This window comes from Capsella rubella, unplaced genomic scaffold (genome assembly GCF_000375325.1).
Source record: "Capsella rubella cultivar Monte Gargano unplaced genomic scaffold, Caprub1_0 scaffold_4, whole genome shotgun sequence".
In the NCBI taxonomy this organism is placed as follows: Eukaryota; Viridiplantae; Streptophyta; class Magnoliopsida; order Brassicales; family Brassicaceae; genus Capsella; species Capsella rubella.
The window spans coordinates 6259249-6279395 of record NW_006238920.1 but is presented as its reverse complement, the minus strand read 5'-3'; the positions used below and the strand labels follow the sequence as shown (position 1 = coordinate 6279395).

The 20147-nt window shown below is 32.7% G+C and overlaps 2 protein-coding genes across 2 annotated transcripts; both read left to right on the top strand.

Annotated features, from left to right (window-relative positions):
- The first annotated feature begins 2753 nt into the window (after window positions 1–2753).
- On the top strand, window positions 2754–7693 carry LOC17889230. The gene is made up of 9 exons (XM_006293298.2): window positions 2754–2952; window positions 3377–3548; window positions 3673–4526; window positions 5148–5266; window positions 5601–6488; window positions 6574–6877; window positions 7019–7184; window positions 7307–7409; window positions 7516–7693. The coding sequence occupies exons 3-9, from the start codon at window positions 3702–3704 to the stop codon at window positions 7631–7633; spliced, it is 2523 nt and encodes an 840-aa protein (XP_006293360.1). The 5' UTR covers window positions 2754–2952; window positions 3377–3548; window positions 3673–3701; the 3' UTR covers window positions 7634–7693.
- A 9648-nt stretch (window positions 7694–17341) lies between these two features.
- LOC111831085 (putative F-box protein At5g52620) lies at window positions 17342–18025 on the top strand. The gene has a single exon (XM_023784599.1). The coding sequence runs from the start codon at window positions 17342–17344 to the stop codon at window positions 18023–18025; it is 684 nt and encodes a 227-aa protein (XP_023640367.1).
- The last annotated feature ends 2122 nt before the right edge of the window (window positions 18026–20147 follow it).

The following is a 20147-nucleotide window of genomic DNA, read 5'->3' as shown; positions in this document are numbered from 1 at the left end:
AAATAAAGGCTAAGTTATGAGGTAGAAAAGAAATTAAAAACTAAAGTGTTGTAATTCTAAATCAATGTAAAAAATTTAGATGAATGATGATGTGGCAGATGATGTGGAAGATGATGTGGCATAAGGAGAAAAGAGAAAAAGTTAACTTTATATATATAGATTATGCAAAATCTATTATATAAGACACATACGTAGTTTTAGAAAACAAAATTACAAAATATGTTTAATTGAGAAAAAAAATAGGTCATTGTAAAATTTGTGTCGATATAACAACAAAGAATATATTAATTTTGTAAAATATTTTTAATGGTTGGATGTGATTGGGAAATCAGTCACGAACTCTTGTAACACACTATACTGATTTCTCAATCTAATTGTGGTCCATAAAGAGAAGCTTTTAAGAATTGATTACATTACCTACATATATCACTTATAATACATTTAGCTTTTAGAATTATATTATTAGAGTACTTATAACACCAAATTATATTTAACTTTTCTATAGCCATTAATATCTTATTTTTTTGTTAAACTATCGATTCATAGTGTTTTATATAAGCGATATAGGTAATGTAATCAATTTTTAAATAATGTTAAAGAATAATTATTTTTCCCGAGAAAGAATGATAATTCATGTTTTAGAACTTTATTCTTAATTAATAGTTCATGAAAATTATTGAGTCATAAATCAATTTTTTGTTGTTGTTAAAAGATAGAAATTCATTATTTATTTAAGAACAAGAAGACTGTATATTGGTCAATTAGTGAATTACATTGTATAGATAAGAACAATTAAATGGATGGTACATAATGTAAAACAAACAGAACCAATATGGTGAGAACAAAACAAACAAAATGGACATAACAAACTAGCAAATAGCTAGTAGTGAAGATGAGTAAATCAAAAAGTTGAATGATCCCATTATTGTATTCACAAGATAGAATAGGACAACATGTAAAAAGACAACTCAAACAGATTAAACCAAAGTTTAATAGGTTAAAAACTTAAAATATATATCTTTTTTTAATCAGCAAAAACATATCTAGTTAATAGTAAGTAGTAACCTATCATAAAGGAACATAAACACAAACCGTTTTTAATGATAAGGGTTAATACTAGTTCCACTTTTTACTGCAATTATGATGTTCAATTATTACTTAAGACAAGAAACTAATTAATCCTACAAATATCCCCAACTTCACATCACAAACTTAGATGTAACTTGATTTTTTTCAACTTCCTTCAAATGACATTTGTAAAATTGTATACATAGGAGGAAAATAGTAACCATCCAAGAAATGGTAGGAAAACGGAAACAATATACATTTTCTTTTCCAGAACATAATTTTCATCAAAAGTTAAAGACCATAGTTGAAGAGGTAAAGCTCTAAAAATCTATAAAAAGTGCTTCGAAAAACAATGTTTAATTTAGAAAGAAAATTGAATATACAAAATCATAAAATAATTTTAAAAAATACAAATGATGTGATTATATATGTTTGTTTCATTGCCATCATAGATAGGGAAAACATTTGAAATTTAAGATCAGATTCGGAATCTAATATAATCAACTTTAAAAGATATCAAATGATAAATCCACTAAAAATATGTTCATTACAAAAATAGAGATTCAGAATCTAATATAATCAAATTTTAAAGATATCAAATAATAAATCTACTAAAATTATTCTCACACTGGAAAATCGAGTCATGCTCATTACAAAAATAGAGATTTTGTTAATGGGCCGGCCGGTTGTGATCCGTTGTTGGAAAAAAAAATATCACATATCTAATTTTACGGTTCTTTATGTTTGTTTCAAATTTTTAAACTGTTGTATAAAATAATTAGTTATTAAAATTGACGATTCATATTGAAATATGTAAATATCACAATTTTTTGGACTGAAAAACCAAAATTCTATTAATGATAATATAGAAGGCTAGAACAAATGAATAAAATGGAACCTTCTTCTAATCTAGATGTTTTGAATCTAAATATTTAGAAAAATGGACATGTATGCAAATGCATAATAATAAAATATGTTTTCAAAATAGTTGAATAATCCACCTCATTTTGTTTCACAGTTTCGAACTGAATTTTATACTGTTATTTATTTATTTTCATTATTTAATAAATAATATATACAAATCATGTGTGATAATTTTTTTTATTACTATCATAGTTAGAGAGAGCGTTAAATGGGATTCATAATCTAATATAATCAACTTTAAAAAATAAAAAAATATCTAATATTGTTACGCTTAATTTTTTTTCTCATTTTTTTATGTAAAATAATTAACAACTAATTTTGACGAATTCAGACTCGAGCATGCAAATATCACAATATTTGGAATGAAAAACCAAAGTGATAAATGATTAAAGTCTAGAACTCATTGATTCAAAGACAAATATGGAAACCAATTCTAATCTAGATTTGAATCCAAATATTCCAAAAATTAACAAATGGATCTTATATGTTTTCAAAATAGTTATATAATCCACCTCATTTTATTTCATCAAAGTTGAATTATATACTGATTTTTTCCTTTATTTATCTTCTTCTCTTTTCTTAAATTAATAATAAATAATTATAAATAATAAATAATAATAATACTAGTTAAATCCAAAAAGAAAAAACCAACTTTGGGAAGCATAGAGAAGTGTGCTACGTGTCAATCAGGTATATTAGCTTGTAGTAGTCAATTTATTTCCCCCAGACGTTCGTGTTACGGTAAAGAGATCTTTTTTTTTTTTTTTTTTTTTTCTTTGATTTTTTGAGTTTTCTTCCCCAAAGAAGCAGAGAGGTCCACATGTACTCTTCTTCTTCTTCTTCTTCTTCTTCTTCTTCTTCTCACATCTCGTCGTCTCTCTCGTCTTCTGGTTAACGTTTCTCATTTCTCTCGGAGGTGACCGTTTCTTCACTCCTAAAAATCGAAAGCTTGATTCACTCGTAAGTCGATTTCATCATCCCCGTCTCTCTCATTGTGTTAGGTTTTGATTAATGGCTGATTTGATTTTGCTTTTATCATCACGAACACGGATTACTCCTTTCCTTCTGTGGAACTCTGATTTTGGCTCTGTTTTGTGGGGATTTTGATTTTTTTTTTTTTTTTTTGTGGATCTTTGGGATCCGATTTCGAGGTTTGTGTTTTCTGTTTTTTTGATAGTTTGAGGATGATAATGTGAGATTTAGGGTTCTTAATTTACTTTATTTGGGCGTTAATCGCATTAAATGTATGAGATTTAAGAATTTGAATCTGAATTGGGTTTTTTTTTTTTTTTTTTCGGGATTTTTATCCACGATCGAGTCGGTGACCATCTGTTTGAAATTTGAATTTGATTTATGTTAATGGTTAATTTTTTGGTATTTTCAGGTGTTTGGTTTGAGTTGTATTTGAGATTTAATCTCAAGGAGGCAAAGAGAGAGAGCGAGAGAGAGAGAGAGAGAGGATTTATATATTTTGGGTGGATAATGTTCTTGGACGATATGCAAATGGTTCCAGTGCAGCGCGGCTTTAAGCGTCGTGGTCAGATGAAATATCTGAGGTATTGAAAGAACTGATGAGCTCCATATCGGTTTTTGAGTTATGATCTGGTCTGGTCTATCTGGAGAAGCAACCTTTGTGTATATTTTGTAGATAATTAGGTTTTTTTTGTGTTCCTAATACAGTTAAGAGGGGTTTGTTAACGATTTGTCTAATGGCTATTGCTGGCCTGCAAAACATTTTGGCGATTGATTCATCTTTCCCACGGGATTCTGAGGTTCGGGGTTCTAGACAGAGGGAAAATGAAGGAAGGACAAGCGTCCGGGCATCCTCGCTTCTACAGATGTGGAGGGAACTTGAGGATGATCATGTGATGGGTCATGCTCGTGAGAGAGATGGTGAGAGGAGGAGTGCTTCTTCACCTTCTAATGCTTCGAGGGGAAATGGTTGTGACAGTGATATTAGTGCACACGATATTGTTAGAGATAGTGTAAATCTGGGTGAGAATGAACTTGGTGGATGGTCCCCCACCCCGAGTCATGTTGGGTCACATAACTCGAGTGACGATCTCGGTCCTTTTCAGAGCGAGCACTTTTCTGATCTGGGGATGGTTGAAAGGGAAAGAGTTAGACAAATTTTTCGTGAGTGGATGAGCTCTGGGACAGGGCAACATACTCCCTCTGATTCTCCCACAACCAACAGCTCAAGAGCAGAATGGCTTGGTGAAACTGAACAGGAAAGAGTGAGGATCATAAGGGAAATGGTTCAGATGAATAGCCAGCAGAGGCCTGTTCTTGGTGATTTGAGGGACGAACAGCCTATTGAAGTTGTTAACCAGATCGAAAGAGTACTTGATGGAAGGGTTGTTAATGCGAACTGCATCCAAAACGAAAATGCTAGAAGAGGTATACGCAAGTTATGTGGTAGGCAAGTGTGGGTGGATATGTTAAAAATGGCTGAAAGGGAAAGACAAAGAGAGCTGCAGGGTTTGATGCAGCATCATGCTGTATCAAACTTTGCTCACCGCAACCGCATTCAGGTTTGTTCATTAGACTTCTTTGCTGTTTCCTGCCTTTCTATTACTGTCTCTCTGACATTAAAATGTGCTACAGATTGTCCAAAATCACTATGTCAGACACACATCAGTTGACTCAATAACCCATTTTCCTTCTTCAATCTTTTGTTTGTGTATTCGGAAGAAAATGTAGGAACTATGTTGAGCACTAATTCTAAATACAACTTTGAACCTATGTCTAAACAAACGATGACTCATAGATGTGTAGTCACATTGTTTGTCTAATATGATTAATGAAATTTGTAGTCAGATGGACGATGAAGACATACTTGAGGGACTTTATGTTAGCTTTTCATTCTTCCTTATATACCCTTCCTTTCCTGTTTTTTTTTTGTCATTTTTTACTTCCCTGTAAAGAGATTCTAACTTGACGTTTAAGTCATCGGAGTTGATAGATATGCTGAGCATCTTAGTTACTTCTTTATATAATTTTTTTGTCTTTTTGTTCATCATTACAAGTCAGCTTAACTGGCACATTGGTTGTTTGAAGGTTCTAGAAGGTGTTGAGAGTTGAATCTATGCAACTCTATCTCTTGGGTGTTGGTTGACATATCTTGAGACCATGATCTTTAATTGCTTTTGCAGGCACTGCTAAGGGGAAGATTCTTGCGAAATGGTGACAACGATGATAAAGAGAAACCAACGTCATCTGCAGCTTCTGAGTTGGGCTTTCTAAGAGAGAGACACACTGTATCTGAGCTGAGGTAGCCAATTTTTATCTGTGGTAATCAATTCGTGTATATCTTTGTGTATTTTGGAAGCTTTCCTTGTTTTCTTCTATGTATTGCCATTTCGTAGGTCATATATATGTGGGTCAATATCCTATAAAGACCTATGCTTTCAAACCTTTAAATTTTTGGAGTGCTTCTATTCCTTGTTGGTGTCCATCCTGAAGTGAAATGCCAGTCCCATTTTGTATGAGTCTTTCTATATACTCTATGTTCCATCTTATAAGTGCAGCTAGACCCAGAAACTGAAACTTTGTTGCTTTTGAGGGATTAAGATCATAATTGCTTACTGTGTATTTTCCCATCCCAGGGAGGAATTTATATCCAGACTTGACCGGTCTGTCTCTGGTCAAGCAAGCAGCAGTCACTCAGAGACCTCATCAAATGCTGGAACTGTTGATAATAGAGGTGAACAAAACGATCTAAATTGTCTAGGTAGCATCAATGATGCAGACGGTGGCTCAGATCAAAATGGCAGAGAGGCTGACAACCAAAGTTCACTGGATGAGATAACTAATTCTAGACGCAGTAATAACCGGAGCATAAGTTTGGAAGAAAGGACTGCACGTGTTGAAGATTGGCAACGGTCAGAAATTGATGATTTTTCTCTGGGAAGAAATGATGCTGAAGTGGACTTGAATAGCCATCAAAGAGAGGATACTACTGAGTGTTCATCCTCTTCAATTCATGGAGACGAGATCAGACATGGCTGTCAATTACGAGAAACTATTGAGATACCTTATGAACAGTCTCTGCAATCTGAACCTATTGCCACAATGGGACTGATAAACAGGACAACAAATTTCCAGGAGAATCTTGTTGAAAGCATTAATCTAACTGTCCCTCTAGAGGAACAAACCGAGGAGGAGATTATGGAAAACGAAGAATCTGATTGGCAACTTATCAATGGTGAAACCAGTGCATGGAGAGATGATGCTGAAGACGAGGCAGATACAAATGTTCCTGTGAATTTTCCAAATCAATTGTCCCAGATATCATCCGTGGATGAGGACAGAGACGGCCACACTCACACAGAACTCACAGATATGCAGCCTGATGATACTGATCGTCAAAGCACAATACAAGACTGGTCGGAAGAACATTCTGATCAGGACACAGTTTCAATTGGAAGGGCTGCAACTTTCTTTCCTCCGGATGATGGTAACGAGAACATGGAACTCAGAGAACTCTCAAGCAGGTACTAATCTAGTAAATTTCTACAATAATGACCACACATTTCAACCTCATTTTATGTATCTGATGGCTCGCTGTTGGCACTACAGGAGACGTGTCTCAAATCTTCTTCAAAGCGGGTTTAGGGAGAATCTTGATCAGTTGATACAATCTTACATGGACAGACGAAGCCGAAATCCTGTCGACTGGGAAGAACACGAGACTTATTCTGACCATACAATAGTAGGTGAAGAACAACAAGATGAAGCCCAGAGTGGTGTTCAAGAACTTGACGCTGTCGAATCTCCTCCTCTGTCTCTACCCTCCCCAGTAATCCCTATACAGCCAAGGTGGGACCATGATCGATCCAATTCAAACTGGACGGCACATGATTTGCAGCACGGCATTGGAATGGTAAGACTAGTCTCAGAGTGGAACCTTAGGGTGAAGTGTACAAAAGCAATTCTCTTTTTTAAAGATGGAGGAACTCATTGATTGACATATTTTTTTTGCTGTTGCTCTTATTTGTTAACTTGATCAATAATATCTCTACAGGATTGGGATTCGATCAACGATTTGAGGGTTGACATGGGTAGAATACAGCAAAGGATGGATAACTTGCAGAGAATGCTGGAGGCTTGCATGGAAATGCAACTTGAGTTACAACGGTCCATAAGACAAGAAGTCTCGGCTGCGATGCACCGCTCTGCTGACCAAGCAGGTTCTCTATTAGTCTCCAATCACTTTATGAATTTACATATGAGGATTTACAATTGCAACAACAATACACAACATATGTATGTTTTACGGTTTTCTTATGGAAACACCTTAATCGATTTACAGGTCCATCCAAGGACACCGAGAGCTACGAGTCAAAATGGGAGTATGTAAGGAAAGGGATCTGCTGCGTGTGCTGTGAGAGCAACATCGATTCTTTACTGTATAGGTATGACATGAATCATGAAAAACACGTTGTTGTAAACATGTTTCCCAATTGAACCATCGAATAATTATGTTTCATTTGTATCTTGTTTCGTTCGGAAACAAAACAGATGTGGACATATGAACACTTGCGAGAAGTGTGCAAAGAAGCTAGTGGAAGCTGGAGGAAAATGTCCCATGTGTCAAGCTCCTGTGATTGAGGTTGTTCGTGCTTACTCTATTCTCTGAAGACGAATACTAACTAAAGTCTCTCAAGAGACACACAAAAATGACATTCTCTTTTTTTTAACTTTTACTATATACTTAACTTTTACTATATACTTAACAATGTAAAAGACTCATTGCATTAACGTACATGTACACATGTCTAGTATTTTAAATATTACATGCATGTTCATGTTCAAATTGTGTAGAGATAATTTATTACCCATGAGTATAGAATTTTTAGATAGGAGAATTACTTAGATAGACTACATTTTAGGTGTATTGATCAGAACCTACCAAATCTTTTTTTTATCTTTAGATGTTTTTTTATTACCAGCATGTCCTTTTTACAAGTTATCGGAAAAAACTAATTACGAAAAATGTCATCGCCACGTCAGACAAAATGGTGCGTGTCTCCAATAACTCAGCCATAATGTACGTTACGGCTGAGTTATGTCACGTTACGGTTGAGATATGGACAACGGCTGAGTTTCGGGCCAACGGCTGACTTACGATCATAACTCAGTCAACAGTTACGGCTGACTTTTAAAAATCTGGATGAGTTATGAGAAAACGGTTAATAACTCAGCCGCAGTTACGGCTGAGTTATAGTCCGATGGTTGAGTTATCAGAAGTTTGGCTGAGTTATGTCTTCGACACGGCTGACTTAACTTTCTCCGGTTGGCTGAGTTATCGACAACGGTTGAGTTATCAAATGTCGTTACGGCTGACTTATGATTCATAGACATAACTCAGTCGTAATTGGCTGACTTAACGGAAAACTCAACCATGTTACGGCTGACTTATTGACAAAAGATTAATTACTAATATAGTTTCCAGTTACAGCTGACTTATTTAACGTTACGGCTGACTTATTGACTTTACGGCTGAATTTGGCATCTTAAAAAACTTTTTAGTAATTACTTAAATATTTTTCATGTTGTGGTTGATTTATTCAGGCTGAGTTACATATTCGTTTGGTGGCTGACTTGCGACTTCAAATGCATAATTCCACGTCAGCATTCCATGTCATCATAAACGAGGTGATTAAGAAAGGTCGCCCTCTTCAACATGAGATTTTCTTTCTTTTGTTACACTCTGTTTTTTTCCACCTGAGTTCTTCACTTGTTCTTCACCTGAGTTCTTCTTCATTTTCGTTGATGGATCTGGTTCTAGTAATTGTTGTTTCTGGTAATTGGGTAAAATCACAAATATGTATTTAACGCCGACGATAGAGGGTGTAGAGTTGTGCAGATAGATGATGAAAGAACACATGAGAAGCTTGTGAAGTTGGTTCTCGATGACTACGGATTGAATGAGTTGAGCCATCAAGTAACGATGAGCTACATGTTCTCGTTACAATAATTCAGCCAAACCTCGAAATAGTCTGTGTAAGTCAACCATGACGATGACATAACTCAGCCAAACAACAATTTATTTACGTTAAGTCAGCTATGTCGTTTGAATAACTCATCCAAACCTCGAATTATTCTGCAATAAGTCAACCATATGTCGTTGGCATAACTCAGCCAAACATCAAATATGGTAGATGTGAATATTTGATGCATGTATGTAATGAAAACACTTTCATAATATGTAATTAACACTTTTATTAACTTTCCATATGAAAATCATGAAATTAGCTCAGGTTTGAACCTTTTAAAACTTATCTAAAAAAATGATAAATTTCAAACCCTATACTTATCTTCTATTCCTACACATTTGATCAATATAGAATGTAAAAGAGCTATTATTTAAATTTTTATTTATTGTATTATAATATATTAAATCTCTACATTATTATAACCAGTGCTAATGTTAACATACAAGTGTCCCTTTAATTAAAGTTTTAGTCATAAGTCAACCATGAAAAGTAAATAACTCAGCCGTGACGTATTATTATATATTCATACACAAAACTTTGAATTATTTTGTTTAGAAAATTTGAATTCAAATTTTGAATTATTTTGAATAATTTTTTTAAAACATAATACTCTATGACTTTATTATGCATGTGTGTGTGAATATGTGTATGTAATTATTGTTGGTCTTTCCCAATAAACACTTTTTGTAATCTCGAGAAAGTATATCATAACTCAGCCGTAATGTAGCATAACTCAGCCGGAATGTGGCATAACTCAGCCGTGACGTATTATTCTATACTCAGACACAAAAATTTAAATTATTTAAATATTTTGTTTAGAAAATTTGAATTCACATTTTGAATTATTTTGAATAATTTTTATAAAATATAATACTCTATGACTTTATTATGCATGTGCGCGTGAATATGTGTACGTAATTATTGTTGGTCTTTTCCAAAAAACACTTTTTGTAATATCGAGAAAGTATATCGTAACTCAGCCGTAATGTAGCATAACTCGGCCGCAATGTGGCCTAACTCAGCCATAAGAGATGAGAGAGAGAGAAGCGACGAGAAATTGGGTTCTTCGCCGGAATCGCCGAGGTAGAGATATTTTTTCATGTGCGTGAACAATTACAAAAAAAACCACAACTCAGCCGTAACTTACAATAAGTCATAATATAACTCAGCCGCAATGTGGCATAACTCAGCCGTAAACGACGTTTCGTATTTCCCTGTTATTTTTGTCGGAAAACGAAAAGTCTCCACCCAAGTTGAGAAGAAATGCAACAGGAATGACGACGAGAAAGAGAATCCTTGAGAATCGAAGCGGCCAGAAGAGATGAGAAAGAGAGAAGCCGCGAGAATTAGGATTCTTTGCCAGAATCGCCGAGGTAGAGATATTTTTCATGTCGGAAAACGAAAAGTCTCCACCCAAGTTGAGTAGAAATGCGACAGCAATGACGACGAGAAAGAGAGAGACACACTGATAATAGGATAAGCGGCTGGAAGAGACAAGAAATTGAAGCGGCGAGAGTTAGGGTTCTTCGTCGGCTTCGAGAGAGAAGGAACAATTTTTTTTTTGTGTGAACAGTGTTGAAATTGTTCAGTTTCCCATTTTTTTGATTATTAAATACAGAATAACTGTTAATAATGATGTGGCAATTTCGTGTATGACGTGGCATTACGAATCTGACATGGCAATTTCGTGTATGACGTGGCATTACGAATCTGACATGGCAATTTTTAAAAGAAATATGACGAGGGTGTTATTGGATACTGGATTATAATAGAGTCTAACTCTAAACCAAATCTAGTGTTATTTAATAAATGATTTTAAATTCTTTACTTAAATCAAGTGTTATTGGTTCTTATAATTATAGAATCTTCATTAAATGAGTTTAAAATCAAGTGTTATTGGTTCTCATATTTATATTGTCTTTATCAAAAGAGTTTTAAATCAAGTGTTATTGGTTCTCATACTTATAATTATTAATCAAAGTCTTATGTTATTCAAGTTTGGTGGATTTTCACAAATGATATCATTTGAAAGGATTTAAAATGAACATGAAACTGATTTCATATGTAAATTATGTCAATCCAAAAACCAACCTTCTACATGAGATTTCACAATCAAATAAACAAAAGTTTCACCCTATCACTCAACGTAATACACATAACTCATCCACCCAACATTTTTCTCTCTTCCTCATTTTCTTTTACGTAGTAGTGTGTCCGTTAAAACAAATATACACACTACGTTCCTCATTTTTCACCCAAAATGAATCTGGTTGCTGTGTGATTCATTTTCGTCACTTTGTTTTTATACTAATTAATTTCCACCTTAAAAAAATATGCTAGAACTTCAAAACAGAAAATGAGAAAAAAAATGTGATAATAAAAAGTTTGGTAGAATTTCATTGAAATTGTGAAAATCATTTGTTATAGAATTCAATTCTATTGTTCAAAACAAAGGATATCATTTGTCATTGTAGAAATACACTTCCACGGATTTGTTAAAATGAATCATAATTCAGTTTAAATGAACCCATATTTTAAAAGTCTTATGATTTTTAAAATCTAATGGAGTTGAATTTAACTTATACAACCAATAACACCCCCTAAGGGTGTTTATTATAATTACACCCATCTCACTAAAAAGAATAAAAAAAGATCTGTCTGTTTAAGGAATAAACATACAATTGTGATTTATCTAAGTAATTTTTTCTTTTTAGATGGGGTGAAAAAATATTACCTACACGGCTACACCCCAACATAGTAGATGCTCTTCTTTTAGGCATGGACGAAGACGTTTTAAACGGAAAAAACCCTTAATGCCCCAACTTTGGTTGGAAAAATATACATCATTTCTTAAAAATACCTCATCTTTGAATTATTGCTTGATTTAAATCTAGATTCAATTATAATTAAATTTATAAATATAACTTAAATTAAGAGAAATATAAAAAGAGATTAAAAAAAAATATATTTTTTGAAAATTGTTTATAAAACTTTTGATTGCACTTCATGATTGTATAGGAAATCTATATATAATTTGTTACTGCCAAAATAATATGGATTTTAATTACTAAATAACTTAGGTTAAGTGTTAGTTTATATGAAAAACTTAATTAAAACTTTTGAATATAATAGTACATTCTTGATTGAACCTCATAAAATCAGATTCTCTATTTTTAAAGAAATCTACTTTCACAAAAATCTTGATCGGGTAAAATATGAGTTTTTGATAAACTAAATCGAAAATCTAGTTCAAAAATCTGAAAACAATCAAGGTGAATTAGGATTTTGTCACTTGAATAATATCGTGGCACATCCTAACATTAATAATGAATTAGAGCAACATATTAAAAACCATAATTTATTTCGTAAAATATGTTCGATAGAATATTAAAAATTTGAGATTAAAAAACTAGAACCTAGATGTTAGTTGTGTAACTTATTGTGTTTGGTTGCAAATTATAAATGACACTTACTCAAAATTGATACATTACTCATTTAGGGAGTACGACTTGACATCTATTTGTTTTTTTATTCAGTTTCAGTTTAAGTTATTTTTTTGATTTTTGATCTCTATAGGGTTTTTAATTTCTATGTATATTATATTATAGATTGCTACTAACTTATTCGATTGGCATAATCTAAAAAACTAGGCTTTTTATTTAATCTAACTAAATTTTAAGCTCATATTTTGCTTTATGTTTGCTCTTTGTTTTGCTAAATATATGATGAACAACATCAAGAAATAGAGTTTCTTCCCTGCCCATTAATTTATCTCTATGCATATTGTGTGATAATAAGCTTCACTGTCTCTTGAGGTAATTTCTCTCTTTTTTTTTGTTTTTTTTATTAGAAGTATGTTTAGTCTACTAATTTTAGCTTAGTGTTAAGCATACAGCTAACAGTTTCTTTCTATTAGCTTTGCCATTTCTGCTAATTTCCATTAGCGGAACTAAAAGTGATTAAAAAATGCTTCTTCTTCCCATTTCTTTTCATTATCTTTATCATCATGTTTTGGAAATATCTGATTTCTCACAATGCGTTTATTTTCATTATAGTGATTTTTGTACTTCTAGTTGTTGTAGTGGTTTTTGTTAATGTTGTATTTACGGTTTTTAAATGTAATGATGAAAATGCAGAGGAAGTCCATTGATAATGGTGTATCAGCTAGTCTCAGCTCTTACCCATTTTCGATTCTGACCAAATTTGTGTAATTCATCTTTTTCATCTTCTTCAATATTCATCATGTGGAAAATTATGTCTTCCCAAAACAAATTTATTTCTTTCTTTTGGTATTTTCTTTCCCAAAACCAATTTATTAAGGAATTCGAAGTCGACGATGTTGCAGAGGAGGTCGTCAACGTCGAAGTCGCAGAGGAGGTAGTCGCCGTTGATGTTGAAGAAGACGACGCAAGCGTGGAAGTCGTCATGGATTCATCCAGTGAAGAAGATTATTTTTGAATTTTGTTTTTTTAATTTCTGTTAATTACTTTTGTTTATGTGAATAAATAATAATAAAAAAATCTTTTATTCGTAATTGATATTTTGGAAGTCTATAGATTGAATTTGAAAGTCTTAAACGTTGTCACTAGAACAGTAAGACCAATGAAAAACTTAAATGACGTTTCTGGAACAGAAAAACCAATAAGTTTTAACCTTAATTACATAAATATAATCCACATAAACAGTAATAAATTCAACCTATGTCTTCTAGGAATCATTATGCATGTATATCAAAAAATTATAATAATCTAGGAATAATCTATTACTAAATTTTGAGTTATCCGATTTTATAATTTTTTTTAATCAAAAATGGTATATAATTAATTAGTTTTGACTCAAATATATTTACTTAGGTGAGTTTGAAACTAATGATGATAATTAAGCTTTGATTTAATCTATATTCTATACTAATTTGAGCTTAGAGTTAAACACACACAGCTTCGTGTGAGCTGATAATACTCAACAACTATACGATTTTGCACATTTTTGTTGACAAATTTAGTTTAAATATTATATGAAAATAATTTCTTAATTTTATATTTAGAAGACGGCAAGACTTTCAAGTTTTCTTGTTCAATTTTGTGATAACTTTGCCAATTTGGTCGTGGCAACACTCATGTCTTGATTCGTCAAAGCTCTTCTTTTGGATTGTTATTTATTTGTTCGTAGTTTTCGATTTTCTATATTTCTTTTTTTTAGTAAAGAAAAAAACACTCAAAAATGGTATATAATTAATTAGTTTTGACTCAAATTAATATATTTTGGTAAGTTAAATGCATGTTGACTCAAATTGGTTTATATATAGTGAACAAAATATCAATGCAGAAATATAAGTGAATTAAAAAAGTTAAACAATGGATTTAAATCTAGTGTTTGTTCTATCTTCTTATTTGTTTCTTATACAAATGGTTGAAGGAAACAGTGATGTGAGCTTTTTCTAACTTCTATTTTGTAAAAATTTAATTTCTTATAAGATTATATAATTCAATTTTCTCAAGAAATTTGTTTTTTAGTCAATTTTACAGGAATTTGATTGTGTTGATATATACAAACAACCCGCTTTCCAACATCCATTGTTAAAACACCACAAGATTCAAGTATAGTAGTGATAGTGGTTAATTTGATACAATCAAATGTGACTATGCAATTGTAAAATAATAATCTTGTAACTCTATTATATATATTCCTAATCACATTATTTTGTTTTGTTACAGGAAAATTTTGGTTTCAATGAAAACCATGAAATAGAAAATAAATATAAAGAAAATGATCTAAGTTGTCCAAAAGGATCTGTGCCAATTTTAAAGCAAAAATTTGGAACTGAGAGCTTTCATCTGAACACAATGGAATATTTTGGCCACCATGTAAATTTCTTGTTTTTCATATATTTTTTTCTTCTTTTTCATATATTTTTATTAAAAAAATTATATAAACTCATATAGTTTTTATATAATTCGCAGCTAAAAAAATGAATATAATAAATGTAAAATTTGTGAGCGATCGAGTCTATTTTTAATATACATTTTATATACATGTGATGTATAGTTGGCTACTATCGAGACCATTTTGGATGAGAGCATTTATCGCGGAGCAGAAGCTATGATAAGTGTCCACAATGTAACTGTACAAAATAACCAATACTCTAAAAGTCAAATTTGGTTAGAGAATGGACCTCGTGATGAACTCAATAGCATACAATTTGGATGGGCGGTAAGTTATTATCATTTATAAAAATGAAAGTTATATACATAGTGTGTATTATATATATACTTTAAAAGAAATTTATAAAAAGTATATTTATGCATATATATTCATTGAAAATTAGGCTTAATACTTTCTTTCTGAAAAGAAATATTCACACTTTAAATTTTGTTAATATTTTAAGTTAGCGTACACACGTTTTATCATGTGTTAATATGTTTTTATAGGTTCATCCAAGAATATACGGGGACACTTTGACGCGATTTACAATATATTGGACTGTAAGTGAATGAGTTTTGTTTTTTTTAATAGCAAATGATTATTATTTTTTCTACATGACTAACCAATAAAATAAAGTTGACTACATTTTCTATATATCTTTGCATCTTCATAAGAGATAATAATTTCTTTGTATGTTTATAAAATAAAAACATGTGTTGCATTTTTCACTTTGTGTCTACCTCAAAATATTTTGACTTTTTAAAAATTTCAGGCAGATGGATATAAGAAAACTGGATGTTATAATACAAATTGTCCTGGTTTTATTATTACAAGTCGAGTTCCCTCCATTGGAAGCTATATTAGTAGATCTTCTATTTACGTTGGTAAAGAAACAAGATATGTCACACCACAAGTTTTTCAGGTAAAATTTTCACATGTTATATGTCAAATAGTTTATTTGAAAAATAGTCTATTTCATCAAGTTTGTGATTTAAATGGCCAAAATTTGAAAGTTCGTGAATATAATATTTATCTATTTTCTTGTTAAAATAACATATATGCTTATAATATTCAACTATTTTTGTAATCATTTTTAGAGTTTTTTTTAATATTTATTAGGATGGTTTCACCGGAAATTGAGCGCTAAAAATATTAGATGAAATAATTGGTTATTGGCCCAAGGAATTATTCACACACTTAAGAAAAGGAGCTTCTTCGGTGCGATACGGAGGAAATACCTTCACATCTCCTAATGGAATTAGTCCTCCAATGGGAAATGGACATTTTCCAGTTATTGACTTTCACAAAAGTTCACATTATGTTCATGTTAAAGTGAGGAATTCAAATTATCAACTCGTTGACATTGAAGACAATAGAATAAGATGTTATGCAGATTCTTACAAGTGTTATAGAGTATCATTATGGGGTTACTTCAAGTCAACTGGAGTAGCTTTCTCTTTTGGTGGACTAGGTGGAAACTGTGGTAGTTGATGATAGAGGAATTTTATATATGTACCAACCAAAACTATATTAAATTTGCAACATAAATAAAACTTCACTAAACTACTCTCATCTTGTGAACAAGACGTTTTTAAGGTCTTTTAAACAAACACTTAAGGATGTGTGCATGAGAAAGTAATTCAAAGTCAGAAGATACCAAAGAGAAATTAAACAAACCACACTTAAATTTCTACTAACTTGGTTACAAATCTAAAAATTTAAGTTTCAACAACACGAACCTATTTTTATAACAAAACAAACAAAATGTTAAGGGTGTGGTGCCCAACATTTTTTCTTCATGTTGTATATATTTTCCACAATTCAGACATATTTAAAACTGTTTCGATAAGGATTGATATCTTCAATTCCTTACCTTTGGTGTCTTAAAAAGCTAAGACTGGGGAGACCCTCGAGGTCGGATAGAAGTAGAGATGATCGGCTGGATTGAGATTCAGTATTGTCCCTCTGGTAAAATTCTTGAGTCTTGACATGAGATTATATCTAGGATTTGTGCTTTGTTTGATCTTGGTCTGATGAAGTCATTAGTGGCATAGTATAATGTTCTAGATTTCAAACATCATCAAAATAAATAATTGTTCAGATCACAATGGACGACGTACCTAAACTATCCAACTGATTCATAGGATAACTTTTCATTCTTGGATTTATCATTCATGTTTAATACTTGCATTAATAATTTGTGTTTTCCTTTTGACAAAATATGTAAAATAATACTTTGCCCTATTTACTTTTTCGGAATCGATATTTAACATATATATATCTACAACTTTCCTTTTCTTTTTTTCTGAACATGTTGCTAGCTAGCTATATATATTGGGATTTATTCATTCTTCTAATCTTAAGTGACTTCAGAGATATCTTTATAAAACCAAGTCTAGAACCAAAAACACAACACACGATCTTCTATGGAAATAGAAGGAGACTCAGATCCCATCCCTGTTGACATCATTCTCGACATCCTCTCGAGATTGTCTGTTGAATCAATCGCTAGGTTTGGTCTCGCATCCAAGTTCTGCGCATCCATACTCACCTCTCAAGATTTCACCGAGTCGTTCTTAAAAAGATCCTTGACTTCTGAGCCACGTCTCTTATTCGCTGTCAAAAACTCCAATGAGTGGCGCTTCTACACGTCGCCTCAGCTCCAGAATCCAGACAAGAACAACTCTCTTGTAGTATCAGCCGATTTTCATATGAAGTTACGGGGAGATATCGGACAAGAGATCTGTGGTCCAGTCTCTGGCTTGCTCTATCTCCCTAATATGAAGAGAGGTGAAGTTCCGGCTATATGTAACCCTAGCACGGGACAGTACACGAGATTACCTCAACTGAAAAGGAAAAGGGATTCAAGAACCTTATTAGGGTATGATCCTATTGGCAAACGATACAAAGCATCAACCCTAAGGAACTCGCTTTATGGAGCATCTAATGATGAAGAGGGACAACATATTCTAACATTAGGAACTAAGAACGTGTCATGGAGACAAATGTATTGTCCGGAAAAACATTACCCTATAGGTGAAGGTGTATGCATCAATGGGGTTTTGTATTACATAGCTGGACAAGGAAAGGGTCAGAAGATAGATAAATAAACCGGCTAACCACAATTCTATGTTCCAGTTGTAAAGTCCTCCCATAAAATGATACTGAAGAAACTAGGAACTTAAATGCTTAAAGAGCATCCGAGATTCCAAGTCTAAATACTAAACCCCATCCCGTAAATCAGCTGGAAGATATCAATCCATAGACAATGATATAACTATACTAACACAATCTGATGAATACACACACACACTAAGCAACCAAGTTAGACAAACTGAAACAGAACAACTAAGCTTAAAGATACATAACAACGAACACAATGTCTTAGAAGATATTCAAGATTCTCGGATTACACAACTCTGTTAAGTCGAGAGTGAGGAAAATAAGAGAAGAAGAGAAATAAGATAAGATTAAGAGATAGAATAGACCTTTCAGCCGTTTAAGGAAAGAGATGGAAATTATTGTTCATTCATAAGATAAGGATACACTATAGAAATAAGAAAATCAAAACATTTAAAAATATAAAAGAATATTTAATTGAAAATTAACAAATATATAAAATAAAATTGATACAGTTAAGGTTTTTTTCTTTATGTTTGCTCATGTTTTGCTAAATTTATGATGAACAAGATCAAGAAATGGAGTTTGTTCCCTGAACTTAATCACATATACTAGCTATCGACGAGAGAAATATATATATATTTACTTAGGTGAGCTTGAAACTAATGCAGAAAATTAAGCTTTGATTTAATCTATACTAATTTAAGCTTAGAGTTAAACACACAACAACTATACAACTTTGTACATTTTTGTTGACAAATTTACTTTAAATATTATATGAAAATAATTTGTTAATTTATATTTAGAAGACGGCTGGACAAGGAAAGGGTCAGAAGATAGATAAATAAACCGGCTAACCACAATTCAATGTTCCAGTTGTAAAGTCCTCCCATAAAATGATACTGAAGAAACTAGGAACTTAAATGCTTAAAGAGCATCCGAGATTCCAAGTCTAAATACTAAACCCCATCCCGTAAATCAGCTGGAAGATATCAATCCATAGACAATGATATAACTATACTAACACAATCTGATGAATACACACACACACTAAGCAACCAAGTTAGACAAACTGAAACAGAACAACTAAGCTTAAAGATACATAACAACGAACACAATGTCTCAGAAGGTATTCAAGATTCTCGGATTACAGAACTCTGTTAAGTCGAGAGTGAGGAAGATAAGAGAAGAAGAGAAATAAGATAAGATTAAGAGATAGAATAGACCTTTCAGCCGTTTAAGGAAAGAGATGGAAATTACTGTTCATTCATAAGATAAGGATACCCTAAGATGGGATCATTCTTTAAATACATCATAGTTTAGGGCAACATTAGGAGAATTGTAAAACGACATAACATTACTCATTATTGAATCACAGAAACCCTCTCTTAGAAGCGGAGGCACTCCTTCTTCTTTTAACTTCTTCTTAGCCACTTTTAACTCCCACCTTAGCTCTTCTCCCTACTGATCTGTTCTTCTTCTTCATAAAAGCTAACAGAATGCGCAACCTATCAATACCCCCGGTTAGAGAACTGACCTTGTCCTCAAGGTCGAAATCCGGAAACTGATCCATTATCACTGTGACTGGTTCCCAAGTAGACTCAAATTCAGGTAAGCCTTTCCACTGGATTCTGACCTCTGTTTCATTTCCCTGAGGAGGGCGACGCACATCAAGTATCTTTTCAGGTTCTACTGCCCATTCTAAAGTAGGAGACAGGATGGCTGGGATCTCCTGAGCTTGTCGTCCAGAAGGAACAACAGCTTTAAGCTGAGAGACATGAAATATAGGATGTATCTGACTGTAAAGAGGTAGCTGAAGCTTGTAAGCTACCTTCCCTCTGCGTTCCAGGATCTGATAAGGGCCAAAGTACCTCTGTGCTAACTTCTCATTCCTTCTGTTAACCACTGAGTTCTGCCTATAAGGTCGCAGCTTCAAGTACACCCAATTACCGACCTTAAATTCTACATCTCTTCTATGTTTGTTGGCGGATTTCTGCATCATAGTCTGAGCGAGTTCCATGTTCTCTTTTAACTCTACCAACAAACTATCTCTGTCCTTTAGCAGTTCTTCTACTATTACATTTGCTGTTGGCACATCCCCATATCGTAAAA